Genomic DNA, 19,463 nt, shown 5'->3' with positions numbered 1-19,463 from the left:
TTTGGTACCCAGAAATCTTCTGTTAAATTTCTTAAATTAATTTGTTGACCAGTGGTTGAAGCCTTGTATGTAGTCAGCTGCAGCCACCTCCTGTAGCTGTTCAAACACAGGCTTTGTCCAATTTACCTTGGATCTCTGTGGATGACCATAGAGCCAGAAAATATAGTGTCTCTTCCTCTGACCAATTATGCTTGTTCTTGTAGTCGTTTTTGTTCGCTGGAAGCTGCTGCCGCACATAATGGACGCTCATAAATTAACTCTGGCCCAGGAAAGAGTTGTTGCCAGGACAGAACCAGATTTGAGAACCAGGAGCGGGTTAAGTAGAGCCGCACCAGCTCTGGAACCAGTTTGGTCGAAAAGCCCTGGGTATGGGCATGTCTTTGCTCATGTGTGTAGGAGTTTATGAGTTTTCTTTTGAGGACCCATTCACATTAGACTTTTTGATCCAAATCTGAGTCTGTTTGCTTGAAAAGTCCACTTCATTTGAGGAAATGTGAATGCATCAAACAAATTCTGATTCAGACCAAAGAATCGGACTCGCTCCGCAAACAAATTCAGGTCTCGGCCCATTTCAAGCGGACCAAATACAGGAAGCAAACTACAAAAAAAAAAAAAAAAAAAAAAAAATCCCTTCCTGCCTTTGATGTAGCATTGCATTGTTGGTAAATTTATAGCAATGGCGTTGAGTCCTCTGCCTCATCTGTTGTTCATACTGCACCCATTGTTGCAGTGTTTTTCTGCAGTATACTTGCATAAGATAAAAAAAAATTCCAAACGGAGATAGTTTCCTTCTCCACGTTTAACTTGCAACAGTTTTCTTCTTCACTTGGGTCTCTTTTGCTAAAAACTAGTGCAGCGCCACCTTTGGCTAGAATGGGGATATATTATTGTAAAGGTTTAGTTCGTTTGACCAAAGTGCAGTGTGAACACGATCTCGATCTGAATGGGTACATCGCCCATACAACTGAGCCGAGTCCCAAATCGGACCGGGTCAAACGGACTATCCTGATGTGAATGCACCCTAAGTGTATGTGATACCTTCTCTGTATATGGGAATACAGTCTCCCACCCTTTTATGAAATTGATCCATATAGTTCACCTAAAAACAAAAAGAACTTAAAATATATTGCATTATTAGTCACCATCAGAAGACGGTCTACTGTTGACACTGTAGACCCAAAGTGCCCCCCACACTATTACATCACCAGCAGCAGCTTGTAGTACCACTGTATGCAAGGTAGGATGGAGCCATGATTTCCTATTTTTTGCACCAAATTCTGACCCCTCCCATCTGAAAGTGGCAGTTGTAATGGAGACCCCTCAGATCAGACAACATTTTCCATCTTCTATTGTCCAGTTTTGGTTAATCTGTATTGAGAACCCTTAGTCCTTAGTGGAAAAACTCCCACTGTTGGCATTTTATTATAAAGAGATTTATACAGAAACAAATCACATAATGTACTCCGAATTCAGCACTCAACATCAGCTTACTGATTTTATTTAACTTTATCATAAAAATTATGAACAAAAATTGAACAAGTTTCACATTTTCCGATTAATAAACTGTAAAAATAAAATATAGACATTTCACAACTGTTTTGAAACCATAAACCCAAATTTCCAACAATCTTTATATACACTATGTACAATAAAACACATCACTCAGCCCAACAAGACAGGCTGTTGTTTATCAATGGCCATAAACTGTATCACAGATGGGACTGGCATGAATAATATGAGGAAAAAAAATACATTTAATGAAAACCCCAATGAATGTCCATTGAAACAAAACATAGACTATGAAACATATGATCCTTATCAATTCTTTTTGCTCAACGGCATGAGCTAAAATCTCTGTAGCCGTTCATTTGTTAAAATAACATAAAAGCAATACTAACTGCAAGTAAATGCTTTATTTTATAGTCTATATACAAATCAACCAATCTGAAAAAGATCCTGTGAATATGTAAAACATGGAAACGCACCCCAGTGGTGACTTTTGAAGAAACCAATATTAAGACTTGCACACTGCAGAACGTAATAGTTGTAAACATATACAACAAACAACGTTTTCATCTCTGCTGTATTTACAAAAACCATTTACACCTCATTCCCAAAAAAAGTATTAACATGCACGAGTAGGAATGTTGTCATGCTGCTTTTGCTGTTAACAACACAGTTTGTCCCTTGAAGTAAACAAAGTCAAATCAGAAGGTTTGTACCTTATTTAGGTCACTGGAGATGTTACACTAAATCTACAACACTGCTGTAAACCATAAGGCAGGTTGATCAAGGCACAGGTTGTGAAACAAAATGGATATTTCTTCTCCATATATCAAAACATTTTACCCGGATCATAATATATTATCTCTCAGCGGGATCAACTGGTTAAAAAAAGCACCAAAGAATAGATTAAATGCTTGACAATCAATCTGTGGTTAATGCACATATCAGTTGTTTTGGTTTTGACTTTGTAGATTAGGAATAGAAATCATTTAGCTGACAAATTAACTAGAAATTAAATCGACCATTTTGCAGATTATTGCAGAGTTTTTTTCTCTATAATTAAAAACATTTAAAATCAGCATTGGTCTTTAAACAATGAAACAAAAACAGCCAATAAGCATTGAGTTGGAAAACTATTTATTCAATAAAAGAGTTGTGCTTTAGAGTTTTTGTCAGTGCAGTTTAGAAATATGTTGTCTGGGATTGTACAATGTGATGTAAAGACCACTGCAGACAAACAACCACTGCAGCTTCTTACCCTTTTCATGTATTTAAAAGAGAAGAATAGTTTTAAATAAAAATTATACAGAGGCGCCGAACCAACATGGCTGCCATAGCTTGCTCTCCTGCAGGTCTTTGAACTGTGGAAGAAAGTACAGATTGCAATTGTCTAATTAGATGAAATTATTCTTCAGTTTGAGAAAAACTGCCTGCAAGTGCTAGATTTTTTCTTTTTCAGTAGTAAAATGGAGTAATACAAAATGAGTTGTTGGCCTCACAGTTTAATTGGTACTCTTGAGCTCAAAGCGGCTGTATATCTGCTTAGGCTTCATCTTATTGTACTGGTTTACAAGGTCCAGCTTGCTGTGGCCCAAAGTCATTCGCTTCTGGTCTTGCCGGCTAATGAATGCAGCTGGAGATGGTGGTGGTGGTGGGCTCTGTTGACTCTCTGGCTCAGGCTGTGATAGGTCCGGTCCTCCCCAGGCTGAGGAGTTAAGGGGAGATGGTGACCTATGGAAGTTATAGTCTTTGTCTTTGGAGGTGGGTGGTAAAAATATATCTGAGAGTTTGTTCAGGAACTGATTGGAGGAAGTCCTCTGCTTGGTGGTGAGCTTGCTATCATTGACTGGGGTAGGCATATGGGTCTTGGGGTTCAGGTTTGAGTTGTGATTGCCGTGGAACATATTAGGTTTGTGGTCATACAATCCCAGTGCCTGAAATTTAGAGGACGTGCCAGTAATGTTGGCCCGCATAACGTCCATTGGGTTGGACTTGTTCCAATCAATACCCATTGACTGTCCATAGGTCGGTGCTGGACGATCAGGTGCTGGACTATGATTGGCTCCACCATTAGCAGATCCTCGCGCTGTTGGAGTTTGTCCACCCACTCGTTCAACACCTCCACCTCTTCTTTCTGGGCTCAGGTGAGATGTGCCTGTGGGCTCTTTCTTGTCGTGACCCTGAGTGACTTTGTAGACTGTGTTAGATGTCATTCCAGGTGCCGCCTTTATGCTGGAAATGCTGTTGCTTGATTGGCTGCTGGAGTTTTCTGAGCACACCTTGTCCCGTTGCCTACAAGAGGGAAAGTATAAATTAATAAATTGTAGATTTTTTTTTTTTTTTTTTTTCAGTCACAAAATACAGCACAAAATATTGGCTGATCACCTTACCTAGCTAACACATCAGCTGTGAGATACACTTGGTCCCTTAATGGTGGAATCACCCTTTATTTTCTAAATTCTATCATAACAGCACATTCCAATATACTATATGATGTTCTTAAAGCATCTAATCCATCTCTTTGGCTTGAAATGATGTGTATGTAAAGTGCCTTGTGGCAACATTGTTGTGAAGTGGCGCTATACAAATAAAGCTGAATTGAATTGAATTTTTTACCATGGAATGGATTTTTGTACCATTGGGTTTATGGTTAACCCTCAAAAACCCATTTTGACTTGCCTCATTTCCCATAAAAGTATGTTGCAGCATTAAAGGTCCATTATGTATACATAGTACTGACAGAATTTTAAAACTGGTTTCCACCAAGGGGTCCAACCTGAGACAGGACACTTTTGGTTCAGTTAACCCTGATCTCTGTTGCATTTTCACAGCCAGCTAGATGACAAGATATCCATCATTACGTAACCTTGTGGTTTCATAGCAGGTTTCTTGAATTAAAACAAAAGTATAATGTGCAAGAGAAACAAAGCAGAGGAATGGCTACTATCCAGCAGCTTGTGTTCCTTCTGCTCATCATATTGTTTTTTGTTGTCTTTTTTTTAAAAAAAAAAGGTATATTTCAACATGTTGCTGTTTCTGCTTTGCTCTTAATGTCTAGTTACACAGTAAATTATGTTTTCAACCAACCAATGGATTTACTTCATTGAGTTATATTGATAAGAACAGATAAGTCACCAAAAAGAAGGATGGGTTGTATTCTGGCACCATTGCCAGTTTTTGCCTGTGGAAATGCAAAAAAGACTGCATACCAACTCATACTGTACCCACTCGTACACGCTGACTGTGACAAGGTTTTATGAAACCAGCTTCTAGTTTGGGTTCAGGAAGCAGACACTCTCTCTGCCTTTAAAACCAGGGTTCAGACTTTTCTTTTTCCATGCAATTATAAAGTTTTTGCAAGCTTTATAGTTAAGTCGAGATTGGTGATCCAAAGTAAACAGACAAAGAAAGAAAGAAATTCACTCTTCCAATTCTTAAAGAAATTTAGCCTGAACCAACTAGCCCCTCTCTAAGACACCACTGACATTCAAAACAGAACCACGCCAGCCAGCTTTACCTCTCCCTGGAGTGGCCTTTCACAAATCACACAGACACACACGTCCTGACTTAAGAAGACACAAGACGAGCTCTTATTTCTTATTAAATAATCAGAGAAAAAGTCCAAACATAGTAATTACTTATGAAATTTTCTTTTTACTCAGTTTTAATCTTGTCTTCCTCAAGTAAAGTTCCTTGATGTTCTTACCTGTCAGAGTGTGAATCCAGTCCAAGGCCCCCGCCGATCCCCATGCCCATGCCCATCATGCCTTGATATGATGGGTAGTAGAGCATCCCTTCTTCATCTGGGTTGAAGAAGCATTCGATGATCTGCGAATCAGCATATAAACAGCGAAACTCCCGATCAAAGCTGTCAGTGATGCGACCAGAGAAATGCATCACCATGTTGCTGTGCACCTGAGCCGACAGCCAGGTGAAGCTGGAGAGAAGAGAAAGCACAAAATTAGAAATGAGGCCTGACATCTCACATAAGCAGCAGGTAATCCCCCTTAATGGAAACTAGAAATTATGAAACATGAAAAGAGGCCTGGACTCTTTATCTTTCAGCTACCTTTGAGCAATTTATCTCCTGCCTCCACTGGCTGATCAAAAACAGCTTGGAGTGAGTATTAACTAGTTCCTGGGTGATGATGATTCATTGCAGTGACTTATCTTATCTGCCGTGCATAAGCACTGAAAACGCCTGGGAAAAAAAAAACCCTGATGGCCGCCGAGATGACATACGGATTCCGAAGCAGACAACTACACCAATTTTGACTTTTGCTGTTTATTTTCACACAAAAATAGAAAAAAGGGATATGCATGCATACAACTCATTTTATGAAATCCGTTCGGAATCTGCTTCAGAACAGTATTCCAAAACATTTTGTCATAACACGTTCTTTTTAACTGATGAAACAGCCTGATTAGGCTGAATAAAAACGGGCGAAATGAGAGTAAATTACAGCACCGACTCCAGATCTTAATAGACTACAGGCTACAATTCACACAGACTCAAAACTGGACCATAAAAGGAACAAGGAATAAAATGTGATCTGACAAGTCCTCATTTCATTTACAACTTCCAGATGTTAGCATCACAGTTTGATGGAAACAACATTAAAGTGCAGATCAACCCCCAGCCTTAAATTCAGGATTTAAAGCTTTGGTCACTGTAACGTCTGTATGTGTACTGTTACCTTGGAGAATATATCTATATCTCCTTCAAACTTAGGCCATTTACGTTTTTATTCATGATGCATTTAGAAATCGTTGGGACAGGCTCCAGCTTCCTGCTACCCTAATTCAACTTTTTACTAGCTGTTTGTTTATTAACCTTTGCTTTCAACTTTATCCAATGAAGGGTCGCGGGAAGCTGGAGCCTATCCCAGCAGTCTTTGGGCGAATTGCAGGGTACACCCAGGACAGCTCGCCAGTCCATCGCAGGGCCACACAGAGACAAACAACCACTCACACACACACACACACACACACACACACACACACACACACACACACACTCCTTATTTAATTCTTTACTTGGATGGAACAAGCATATAAATAAATGTAAAATAAACTGCCATAAAAATACCCAATTTAGAAAGATGCTAATTTTCATCCATAGTCCCACAATAGAAAAAGCACACAGAAATAACATTGGAACAGTACAATAGTGAGTGTAATGTCCGCTGATTTAATTGCTCTCATATGAAAGAAAATCAGGAGTTATTGTTAGATTTCAATCAGCTACACAGCTGCCAATAAATAACTAAACAGTCTCTACAGTTCCAGATAAACTATCAATAACTTAGGTAGTCATAACATGACTCACCTGAATGAGCATCCTGGTATGCTGTTTCTCAGAAGGAAGTGCTCAGAACACACCTTCTCTGTACGTCAGTCAGTAAGTTCATTTTTATTATTTTATTGTTCCGGACATCAAGTTAATAAAGTTATGTATGAATACTGAAGAAGTCATTCCAGTTAGAAACCTTTTCTTTAAAAGATAAGTAATGGCTGTTGCCAAAAGCGATTATCTTCTACATTTGTCCTTCTAAATTTGTCTAAAAAACACTGAATCAAAAAAAATATTTAGCTTCTTATTCTTCATGTCAGGCTTGGCTTAATAGGATACAGTAAACAAACTTTTGTCTGGTTTTCCCAAAAAGATGATTAGACAGCTTCAGTTTAATCTGAATGTTGAACATCAACGTGTTTAGATGGAAAGCTGAAAACAGATGGAATAAAATTTCTTTCAATATTAAGTCTACTCAAACTCCATTTACTTTTAAACTGAAAAGTCTGCTGCTTTCTTCTGCCTTTGGCTTATTGTTGTGCTGTTGCCTTTGATATAGCACCATTTAAATTGATCTCATGAAGCTTTTTTTCTCTCCCGGCTGTGCTCAAATTGGAGAGTTGTGTCAGGATATTTACACTAACTGTTCGGGTTTTGTAAAATGTTTAGTTAAAATATGAAAACCTCTGTGGTTGCAACTCTGCTTAAACAGTGCATAAACCTTATGGACACAATTTTAACAGTAAATAAAGTTAATGTGTTATAATAATAAGTTAGTTTTTGTGGATTTAATATAATTTTAGAGAAGAAATTGCAGGTCTCTGTCCAAATCATTCAGACGAGTTCAGTAACAGATGTTATGCTAAAACGGTAAAAGTTCCACATCTGGTGAACTTTTTGCCAGGACTGACAGATCTTGTTCTGTTTTTATTTAATTTATTTTATTCCTTCTTAAAAAATTGACTTTGATTGTCTTATTTGAACTTTTACCATTTATTTGCATATTCTTGTCAAGTTTTAAATGTTTAAGTAAAGCAATAAAGTTGCCTTGTAGACTAATTGTCCAGTATAAATAAACCTGTTTATTTCCTTGTTTAGTTTAGTTCATGCTGGTTATTGTCAGCTGTGTTTAGTTCATAGCTGCATGTTTGTCTACTGTTACATTTATGACACTTTTATGTGTTTATAAGCAACTTTTTAAATAGCTAAACCTGGAGTACACAACTTTGCTTTGAGGTCATTTAAAAAAACAAAACAAAAAAAACAAAAAAAACAAACAACAACAACAACAACAAAAAAACTTTTATATTTTCTTTACGACAAAGCTGCAAGAAATATCCCGGAATCTGTCTTTATTTGCTTCTCAATCATTTAATTGGCTTTAAATCTGTTGATGTTTTACTTATTTAAAAATACGAGTAACAGGGAATTCTGAGGAAGTTTTGGTGAAGAGGGAAGAAGGTGTGACTGAGCTGCTTGGCATCTCTTCTGGCCTCACCCTTCATTCCTCAGTGAGCAGCGCGGTTTGAAGCCTGTCATCCTGCACGACCCAACCCTCTCACCTGCTGCACACCTGATGCCACACTTAATCCTCCAACAACAACACTTCACCAAGTCCCAATGGTCGCCTCTTAAAGATGACGGCCTCAGGCTTTACCAGCTGAGGTTGGACTTTCTATTACACCATCAAGTACATGAAGATTCTGTGACACTGACTTGCTAAAATCCACACAGCACAGTTTGTCACGACGTTCGCGCACTTTCCCATCACTTCACAATTCTAAGAGTCTTCACCCAAAAAAACCTTATTATCTGCATCACATGGAAGCACGCTGTGTCCATAAAAGGAAGTTTAATCCCCCCCGATGGGGCTGAAAACAGATTTAGCTCCCCACACATGCACGACAACACACAAACACTCACTTACGACTAAAACCAGCTGAACAAGTGGAGCTCCGTCTGAGCTGAGGATGAGTAAGTAGCTGCAGAACTGAGAAAGATTTCAGCTTTTTTTTTTCCTTTTCTTTTACAGATATATAAATGTCTGCTAGGAAATAATAAAGAGGAATAAATACAGTTCCAGGACAAACATGAAATACATCCAGCATTCAGAGCACCTGAGGCAGCAGCTCATCACTCTCACCTGCTTGTTGGGTGTAATTACCGGTAATACTCAGGTATTCCTCTCACAGTTTCAGCCACAACCAGCCCTTTGCTAACTGCCGCTCTGGCACAACGTCAGCTTTGTTTTGCAGCTTATCCACACTGAAATTTGCAAACTCAGAGCTTCCTCAGCCTTCTGCTGTGACCTGTTGCTATCTGCTGCACATTAGAAACGGATGCAAAGCAAATGTGATGCTGCTACAAGTGAGCCGTCGTATAGTGTTCCTGTTTTTACGCTCAGATGCGTTGCAATGGTTGTAATACTTTTATTTATTTCACTAAAAACTAAAGAAAAACACACAAGTTTTAAACTGTGTGATATTCGCTGTGTGAAAAACAAAGAGGAAAAAAGAGATTGCGTAAGTGAATGTGTGTGTGTGTGTGTGTGTGTGTTGGCCCTCACCTGTACGAGCCTGCAAGGACCTCCTCACAGTCGATGATCATGAACTTTTCCAGGACCTGACCAGTGAACTTCTTGCCACTCTTGGTGCAGTATGTGTCACCGCAAACGCTGCGAATACGCATGCTCTGTACACACACACACACACACACACACACACGCGCACACACACACAAAATGACAAACAGATGACAAACAGTGAATCCTATTCATATGCTGTGTGGCGGATCTTCCACAAAGCGGTGACACTTCTGTGGTCGTCTCCAAGTCAAATGAACGCTTTTTGTGAACAAATCAAAACATGAGACCCTAAACACGTGAAAGAAATTTCCCACACAGCTGTGATCCACAACCCTGCTCCTCAAAGCCCACTATCCTGCAGGTATTAGATGTTTCCCCGCTACAACACACCTGATTCAAATCCAACCAGCTCTGCACAAGTCAGAGCCTTTCATTTGAGTCAAGTTGAAGCAGAAGACATTAAAAGTCTGCAGGACTCACGATGAATAAAATATATAATCACCTTCATATCTCGAAAGTTAAGGATATTCAGCTTTTTGTATGATATTCTAATGACCCTAAATGCACCACAGCGAGGCTGCTGCTGCGGTGTGTTTTAGAGCAGAGAAGCTTTGAAAACCTGCAGAACTGAATTCCTCGTAGGGCTGAACTGAAATGCCTCTACAGATTACCTTCATGTAACTTTAATTTAATGCTTCATATGCTGTTTTATAAAAAGATGCTCAACCACAAAAAAAAAAAAAAAAAAAAGTCTGAACCATGAAATCATCAGACCAGGACAACGTCTTACACAGAAGCAGTTAATGAGACGTTTTAAGTTGTGGAAAAACCACCGCTGTTTGCTGTTCAATCAATACATTGAGATTAAATAATGATCCAATATTTCTCTTTCTGAACACATTAACTTCCTGCTGCAGTCTTCTTCTGTTTCACTGTGGTGTGACTTCTGGGAGTTAAGTGACGAAATATTTTACAGCTGAGTCAGCAAAACGGAGGAGCTTAAACACATCAGCGATCTGCCACATGATGGTTTTTTTTAAAGGAGGGTAAAATATGGGAACAAAGTTATCTAATAAAAGAAATAATTATTAAGAAGAAATAAAAAAAGAAAACAAAAGGCTGAGTTTTTTTTACTGTTTGACTCTAATAAAGAAAACATATCGCCTGTTCCATCAATTAGAAAACCATCAGTATCCATTAAAATCCAACAAAGCGCTCCATGCAAGAAGCTTTAAGGTTGCTGACCTGCAGTGTTTACATAAACACAGCATGGCGCGTGCTGGGGAAGCATGGAAAAACTGAGAGGAAAGCTGACATTTCAGACATCATGCTTTCTGGATAATTATCCAAATACTGCGACTCTGGACGAAGAGCTCCTGAGGAGCCAGATGCATGAAAACTGTTGGATTTCTCAACAGTCTGGAGGTCTGAACATTCACAAAGTCACACCAGTAATTTCTTTCTTCAGTCTTCTACTGGCTGACTGACTCAAAAGTAATGTTAAAATCTAATTCATACTGTTGGAAATTTTTCTTCCTGATTTGTGAGACGAAAGAGAAAAAAAAGCCAAACTGGAAAACTGAATTGTGTCATTTTATCAGCTTTATGTTAGAAACTAACACAAAATCTTCCCATCTGAGACTCATTAACAGACACTCATCCCCTCGCAGCTGAGAAAACGAGGATAAACTGATCATTTATGTGTAATAACAATGTAATGAATGTGAGCTGGAGCCCACCGCCGTCTCCGTCTGGAGTTGCGCAGACGGACGCTGTGTACAGACTGACTGCTTGCTCTGTGCTGCTCTTACACTCAGGTGTGAGTTCTGAATATCCAGCGCCGCACACATGTCTGTGAAGTACTGGAGGTTCTTCTCGTCCAGCAGAATGTAGACGGGGACCCTCCGCTTGTTGGACGCCTCCATGAGGTCACACAGCAGGTCCACGTCTGTGAAGATGTCCATCACCACCGCGATCACCTGCAGAGACCACTTCCGTTAGCTGAAATATTACAGACCCGTAAAGTCAGAAGAAACTAAGTCCCCTAAAAATCCTCTGGTCCTCCTTAAAGAGGAACGAACCCAACCAGAGGTCAGCGACAACACGGTCCAGAGTCCCCATCATGATCCAGCAGCTTGTAGAACTTTCTGCAGCAACAATATGTTCACGTAATCCTTTTCTGATTGGTTTTATCTGTCACCGACGTGGTTGTGGAGGAATACTGATCTTTTTCTTCAGTTCATTGAGGTCTGCAGCTTGGTTTGGTTTTTGCACAGCTTTCTGAAGGTCCCACCAATAAAGCACGTAATCCAGATGGAAGTCTGGAGTCTGACTGTAGCGTGACGACATCCTGACACCTTGATCTGCTGCTGCTTTGGGATCATGAGGTATTTCTGTTGATACTTTGTTACCTCCACCAAGGAGGGTATTTTTTTTACCAGCGTAAATCTATTTATTTGTTTGTTTGTAATATTTAATAAAACCTTGGAGTAATATCTGACCCTGACCTGTCCTTTGGCCCACATATTAAGCAGGTTACTAAAACAGCCTTCTTTCATTTACGTAATATAGCCAAAATTAGGGACATTCTGTCTCAGAGTGATGCAGAAAAACTGGTTCACGCTTTTGTTACTTTGAGACTAGATTACTGTAACTCTCTATTACTGGGCTGTCCTAAATATGCCCTGAAAACCCTTCAGCTGATCCAGAATTCTGCAGCCAGAGTCCTGACCAGAACCAGCAGGAGAGATCATATTTCTCCAGTTTTAGCCTCTCTTCATTGGCTGCCTGTTGAATCTAGAATAGAATTTAAAATCCTTCTCCTTACATATAAAGCCCTCCACAACCAGGCACCACTATATATCAAAGACCTCATTGTTCCTTATATACCAAGCAGAGTACTTCGTTCGCAGACTGCAGGCTTACTTGTGGTTCCTAGAGTCTCAAAGAGCCGAGCAGGAGGCAGAGCCTTTGGTTATCAGGCCCCTCTCTTATGGAATAAGCTCCCAGTTAGTGTTAGGGAAGCAGACACCCTCCCCACCTTTAAGACTAGGCTGAAGACTTATCTTTTTGATAAGTCCTATAGCTAGGGATGGTTAGCATCCCTTAGTTATGCTGCTATAGGTTTAGACTGCTGAGGGACATTTCCTGATACACTGAGTTTCTTTCTTTTTCTCTTACTCTCTCTCTTTTACCCCCCCCCCCCCCCCCCCATCAGTGTTGCATCATTAACATGTATGTCTCCTGTCTCAGCAGGTCTCCCTGGCCGGGAGTAGCAGTTCCTGTTGTCTGTTGTCTTTCTGTCCTCTTCCCCCCACACAGCAGAGGCAGATGGCTGCCCGTCCTGAGCCGGGTTCTGCTGGAGGTTTCCTTCCTGTTAAAAGGGAGTTTTTTCCTTCCCACTGTCGCCAGTGTGCTTGCTCAGGATGGGAGATTGAGTTGGACTCAACTCAATCTGTTGGTTTCCTTATATAGGCTATTATGAATTGGCCTTCATTATGTTTTCCCCTCTGTCTGTAAAGCGTCTTGAGATGGCATTGCCGTGATTTGACGCTATATAAATAAAGTTGAATTGAATTGAATTGTTCAAGATAACTCAAAAAGTTACGGACGGATTCAGGAATGTTTTAGAACTGCGGCCCTTGGCGGATGTTTGTGAACTCAAAGTGCTTTTCTAGTTTTGTTATGGACAACGTTCCATAAGCTCAGATGCAGCTCTGCCAGCCTGAGCCATGCTGCCGTCTTCTTTTCATCCTGCAACTCTTCCAAACCAGACCTGCTTGTTCAGTCTTTTTCTAAGTGGACTGTCATGAACTCTAACATTCATCATGCTAACTGCGGTGTCTAACGTGCAGCTCTTGGGGGTTTTTGCCATTCCTCTGAGCACTAGACAGTCTGTTCTTTGGCTGAACTTCCTTTTGATAAAATGCCCTGAAACATAAAACTTTAAAGCAAGGATGTTTTTTTGTCATAATGGTACATCTTGCCTTAAGGACACACATGCAACCTGCCAGTTTGCTTCTAACATGACCTCAGTGGATTGTTTTAGTTTGCTTCTGCATCAGCTTCAGCGTACGTTCAGCGACAACAGTGTTGCTATTTGCACAAAGTTACAGGAGTTACAAATCTGTCTCTGCTGATGTTACTTGATCTGCAGCAGTGGAGAAAAATCAAACAGAAAACATAGAACAAGATGTTTCACATCGGATACAGTTTTGTAGGAAAGGAAAGGTTGGATGATTTCGGTATGATTTCAATATGAGCTGAAATCCAGCCAAAGATCAGCTGGACGGAGGAAAGGTCACATGATCATCGTCACTTATCCAAGGTGACATCAAACTAGACCAGTGTCCTTATCCAGGTCCTCTGTGGTGGTTGGATTACCTGCTGCAGCTGCAATACTGAGGGTAAGGTGAGATTCCATCACCATCCTGTCAAATCTTTAATGATTTATGAGAGATTATTACAGCTGCAGAGCCTGCAGCTCTACGCGTCTCGACAGCAGGATAAACCAGTTCTGGGGCCCCTGGATGAAACCACACTGCCAGGGGCCACTGATGCCTTGAAGTTTCCATCATCTGTAATCCACAGGACAGCACTGTTGCCACACAGGAAACCAGTAACAACCCAGTTCTACCAGTCGCGGAAGCCGAGTGTGTCTGAGTTGTTTAACCAAATCACAACCGTTTTACAGCTTTTCAACATGAAAGGTTAAAAAAAACTGGAAACAAGAGCCAGAACGGCTTGATCAGAGGAAACTTCACATATCAACAACACAGCAGTCATTTCCAATTCAAACGACTGGAATAATCAGTTCACAGGCTGCAACATTTAATCAGAGCCTGACAGAGTTTAGAAAATTTAGGGCGAAATTTGGATGAAAAGGTTCAAGTTAAGAGAAGCAAAACAGAAATGTGCACAAATCTCCATGAATTCCTGTTTTTCATAAAAAAAAAAAAAAAAAAAAACTCAAATAGGTTTTACTTTAGCCCCCTAATTACTACAGGGCTACACCTGTGTATGAAACGAGCTGTATAAATAAAATTTGTCGTAATGAGTGCAGCTCAGGTTGGATTAAAACAAGAGTTTGACTCAGGATTTACTTTTTAAACCTAAAATAATAATGAAACATTTAATGTACTGTAACTAAAAAAAAACTTGTGATAAATTAACCGTTTCTTACAATAATTAGACTTATTTTTCAATTTGAAACACTGATAAAGTTCTTTGAGTTTCAAGTGTGTTTTTTTCCTGCAGTGAAACAAAAGCTTGATCACTCAGAAAGAAAAAGATCAAAGTCTCTTTATTGTCTGAATATTATGAAATGAAACAAGCAGAGGCAAAACCTGAAGTCCAGCTCTGCTAACAGCTGTCATCAGCTGCATCCACAAACACATGAACCACAGTTATGTGGTCTGAAAGCTGCTGACTGTGTGTGTGTGTGTGTTCGAGGAAGAGGCTGACATCTTCATTAGAGAAGAAAAGGCTTTACGAGCTTTATTGCAAACTAAAAACAGTCAGACTCCTGCACACTGAACAGGAGTATTTATAGAAGCAGAAGGAGGAAGTGACTCAGAAACAACGCGTCGAACCTCCGGCTGTTCTCATTTCAGCCGAAGGATCCAAAACTGGTTAAAGTGTCAATTATTCAAACAGAGAGACAAATTCTTTTCACCTCCACAAATGATTTAAAATGAGGCGACTAGATGCGAAGAAGGTGTAAAATCAAATTATGTCTGCTTTAAAAACACAATCATGATAATATTAGACACTTTAGATTTGGCCCTTCAAATGGCGGCCCGCGGGCCAAATGCGGTCCAGAACCAACTTCTATGTGGCCCAGCTTATCTAAAAGAATAAAGATATCAAGAACCTTGAGTCATTCCTACGCTGATTAAGTAGCCTAAAATCCTACAGTTGTGCAGACCATGAATGCAACACTTGGTTGCCTAGCAACATTAACTCCAGCACATGTTGTTATGTTTTGTAAGAGTAGCGCTAGCTAGCATGTCGCTTTGTGTCCCAAAACGCGAAATTGTCAACAAAAACAGCAGATTTAACCCCGCCTGGACTGATAAGCATTTGTTTATTTTGTCGTCACATTCGAGCACCAAACTGATGTGTTTAATATGCAATGAGTGTGTGGCGGTGTTTAAAGATTATAATGTATATTGGACCTTTTTATGTTAAAAGTTAGGAGAAAAATAGGTTCTGACTGAAATTTTCATGATTTTATTTTGTGCATTTGCCCTTGTCATGTGGGACTGAATTTAAAATAGAAAAATTAAACTACTAACTTTACAAAATATAAATGCATTTGTTTTTTTTTTTTTATTTATTCATTCATTTTGACTGATTTATTTGACCTTTACTTTATGTACTGGCTCTGGTAATTTTTTTTCTTATTTGAGAATCTGGCCCACCTGAACATCTAATGGAGTAGCCCTGCTTTAGATGGTGGGATCTTCAGTGTTCACAGTTTTATTGTTTACCTGAGAGGCTCTGCTTCTCTGAAATGCTCCTTTTATACCTGGTCATGATACTAACCTGTTGCCAATCAACCTAATAACTAGTCAAAAGCTTATCCAGTGGTTCTTTTATCTGTGCCAGTAACTTTTCAAGTCTTTTTTTTTTTTTTTGCCTGTTTTGTTTAAATGTGTTGCTGCTATCCAAGTCAAAATGAGCCAAGATTTTCCACAAAATAGAAAAACATCTCAGTTTCAGCATCTAAGATGTTGTTTATGTCCTATTGGGAATAAAAGTTTTGCTGGTGTATGACGTTTAAACTCCTCTGTTATCACAAGGCAGTGATGAAGCCAGACCAGGCGACAGGTGTCACATGGCAGACTACTCATTAAAACTAAACTTGACTTAAAACTTAAATGTGCAAATAATGACATGAACATCTGAGTGTCTGCAGGAATAATTACTGCTTTATATGTGGTGTGTCGGCTCAGTTTTCAGAGCTTTTAATGAGGCTGGAACATTTTCATCAGTTTAAAAAGCCAATCCTCCTCTGACTAACATAGTGATTTGTTTTCTTTTCTTTCTGTCTCGTAAACAAGCTGGATGAAGCTCATCCACCCCTGTAAGACCCCTGCAGGACCACAGTGAGGCCAGTATGGATGTGGATTTAGTTGTTTTAAAATTGTTTCATGTTTTGTGTTCAGAATTTTAGAAATAAAGTTGAGTAAAAGCTGCACCAGGAACATGATAACCAAAACAGTCTTCAGACACGCAACACGGAGAGGAAAAGTAAAAGCAGCATGGCAGCAGATACAAAGCAACAAAATGGTTCAACACTCTAAATATCCAGATGAAATTCTGATTTCTGAGTCTCTGCTGTCTCGTCTCAGTCACAACTAAAACAAACACACACATGATGTTCATCATGAGAAAAAATTCCTAGAAATTCACACTTAAAGTCGCCGCACAACAAAAACATCCACGTGTTCCTGAATCCTCAAGATTCAGTCAAGCAGATAGATATTATATTATTTACATCTTTACATTTCCTTCTCCTCACATGTCTGAAAAGAAAAAGACAGAAGTCTCCAGGAGAGTAAAGATCCTTTCACAGTCTACTGTCGTCCAGTCAGAATCTTTTAATGGGCCCTCACACTCGCTTCAGGACTGGAAGAAACTTATCTTTTATATTAGTAGTTGCCAATCAACCTACTAACTAGTCAAAAGCTTATCCAGTTGTTCTTTTCCAGTCTTTTTTTGCCCGATTTTTTTAGATGTGTTGCTGCTATCCAAGTTAAAATGATCTATGATTTTCCATGAAACAGAAAAATGTCTCAGTTTCAGCATCTAAGATGTTGTTTATGTTCTATTGGGAATAAAATTTAGAAAGAAAATAATATTCAACCTATTTTTATTTAAATCTTACACAGCAGTTTTTGGCTGAAAACTATTCCAGTTGCATTGCTGGTGTATGACGGATAAACTCATCTGACCCGAGGTCAGCTGTGGAGCAGGTGACACGGCGGCCACTTGGCCTCCAGCTCAGAAGCTGATAAGAGCTGATCAAACACGGGCCAGTCCAGGCCTGCCGCATGTCAGTACAGGGACGGATTAACACAGTCAGGCGGATGATAAAAAAAAAGAAAACACACCTGGCTGCCTCCTGCAAAACCACACACTGCCTTTTCAGTCTGGAGGAAATAGACTTTTTACCTCCAACACAGATTGATCTGATCATAAAAACAGCAACAGTCCTCGTCTGTAAATGTTTAACTTGTAAATAGCACACGTTACCTACTTCGCTCACATCAGTTTAAGATCAATATTTGTTCATGAATATAAATATGAATGTTGTGTGTGCAAGTAATGTAAACCTACCATCTGAGTTTGTATGAATGCATTCATGTTAACATGTTTGTCTTGTTCCCAAACAGCAGTCTGTCGTCTGCTGTCACATGTTTTATCACTTGTATCTGCAGAGATCAGCTGACATCTGGCATCATTTGTCTATTTCATTGGTCAAGTTCAGTCATGAGCAAAAACAGCTTAAAAAGTAGACACATTTTGGAGTATTTTGATCTATTTGTGCTCAAAAGCCAACTTGAGAAAAGTGCACAAACAGGAATTTTCTCAATAAATGAACAAAACAATAAATATTTTGTTTCTAAAAACAGCCTGAGGTTAACTAGAAGCATTGACACCTTTTACAGGGAATATAATTTCCATACCTACAAATATATGTGGGTTTTTTCTTTATCAGAGCTAACATGATGTGAATGAGCTGCTGTCTGTTTTCAGCTTACTTCAGAAGTCCAAACTCCTCTCACGTGACAGCTTTTTTCCCCTCCTTATGGGACAATAACCTGAAGGTTTTAGATGGCTGAATGTTGATCATATGTAAATGCAATTTTCTGTCACTGCACTCAAAAAGGTCCGTGTCAGGTCTACTTAACTTACTTCACCTGTGGCTGAGGGTTTAAATGCAATAAAAGCATTAACCTGCCCCAGAGCTCTTTACCTTTTTGGCCTTGTTGATCAGGGACCTGATGATGTCTTTGATGTTGTGGGACTTGTCTCTCTGGAAGTATATCTGGGTCTCTGACGGTCCGTATCTCGCCGGAGACTCCGGCCAGCCGAGCTCCAGCATCGGCGGCTCCTCATCGGACATCATCGGGAAGTAAGTCCCGGAGGTGAGCTCCGACACGGCGTCTCCGTCCCCGAAGTCCCGGTCGTTGGGACCGGCGCCGTTGCTCTCGGAGCCGCACGGTTTGCTCGCCGCATGCTGGCTGATGTAGTTGATCTCCGGCGGGGAGAGGAAGTTCAGCTCCCGCTCCTCGGACAGCACCCTACGGTACTCCTTCTCCCCGTACTCAAGCAAGGCGTCGGTGGCCAACCGGGCCGCCTCGTTGTGGCTGAGCTCCAGCGTGGAGCCCTGCCTCCACGGGTTCTTCACCTCCTCCAGGCGGGAGGCGAGCTTCCCCAGCGGCTTCCTGCAGTTCGGGGCCGGCCGGAGACCCTCGGAGCTGATCATGGTGCTGCTGCAAAGTGGAGTCTGTTGGATCAAAACCCTCCCGAACGAAATAAAGAAATAAATAAAACTATCTGAAACTATTCGCTGCCGTGTGCGGGTTGTGTAAGCATGGCTGCTTTTTATTACCACAAACAGCGGATTATGTCAGACTACAGCAGATCAATAATCCGCTTTCAGGACCACTCAGACACAAAAAACACACAGCGGTAAAACCTCTAAAACTAAAAATCTAACGTCCTCCAGCACCCAAGTCTCACAAAGTCCTCGTGAAGATCCACAAACTCCTCATTAAGGGAACAATTGGTGCGTTTTTGCCTGGAACCACGGCGGTAATCCAAACCAGGCGGCGCTGCGGCGCTCAGAGGCGGCGAAATGGACCCGGCTTCTCCGGTTCCCGTCCTGTCCTTCAGGATGTCAGGTCCCAGGTGACTCTTCTTCGTTTCAGCTGCCGCCTCTTCCCCTGCCTCTGTGTTTGCACGCTTGTGTGTGTTAGAGAATAAAATGTGTGTTTTATGCTCACCTGTGGCTTCCTGTTCTGTCATTGGTCTCCAGCGTGGACTGTCCCCGCCCCCTACCGCGGTTGT

The 19,463-nt window shown here is 40.4% G+C and overlaps 1 protein-coding gene across 1 annotated transcript; it reads right to left on the bottom strand.

Moving 5' to 3' along the window:
* Positions 1-1,773: 1,773 nt before the first annotated feature.
* Positions 1,774-18,879, bottom strand: fam83c (family with sequence similarity 83 member C; the record flags this gene model as incomplete). Its single annotated transcript, XM_079242812.1, has 5 exons — positions 1,774-3,798; positions 5,213-5,443; positions 9,366-9,490; positions 11,195-11,362; positions 18,367-18,879. 5 exons carry the CDS (start codon positions 18,877-18,879, stop codon positions 3,009-3,011), a joined length of 1,827 nt encoding a protein of 608 aa, XP_079098938.1. The 3' UTR covers positions 1,774-3,008.
* Between the last annotated feature and the right edge of the window lie 584 nt (positions 18,880-19,463).

The sequence above is a fragment of the Telmatherina bonti genome, assembly GCF_933228915.1.
Source record: "Telmatherina bonti genome assembly, chromosome: 6".
Lineage (NCBI taxonomy): Eukaryota > Metazoa > Chordata > Actinopteri > Atheriniformes > Telmatherinidae > Telmatherina > Telmatherina bonti.
The sequence above is the reverse complement of the archived record's forward strand: the minus strand, read 5'-3'. Positions and strand labels throughout refer to the sequence as shown.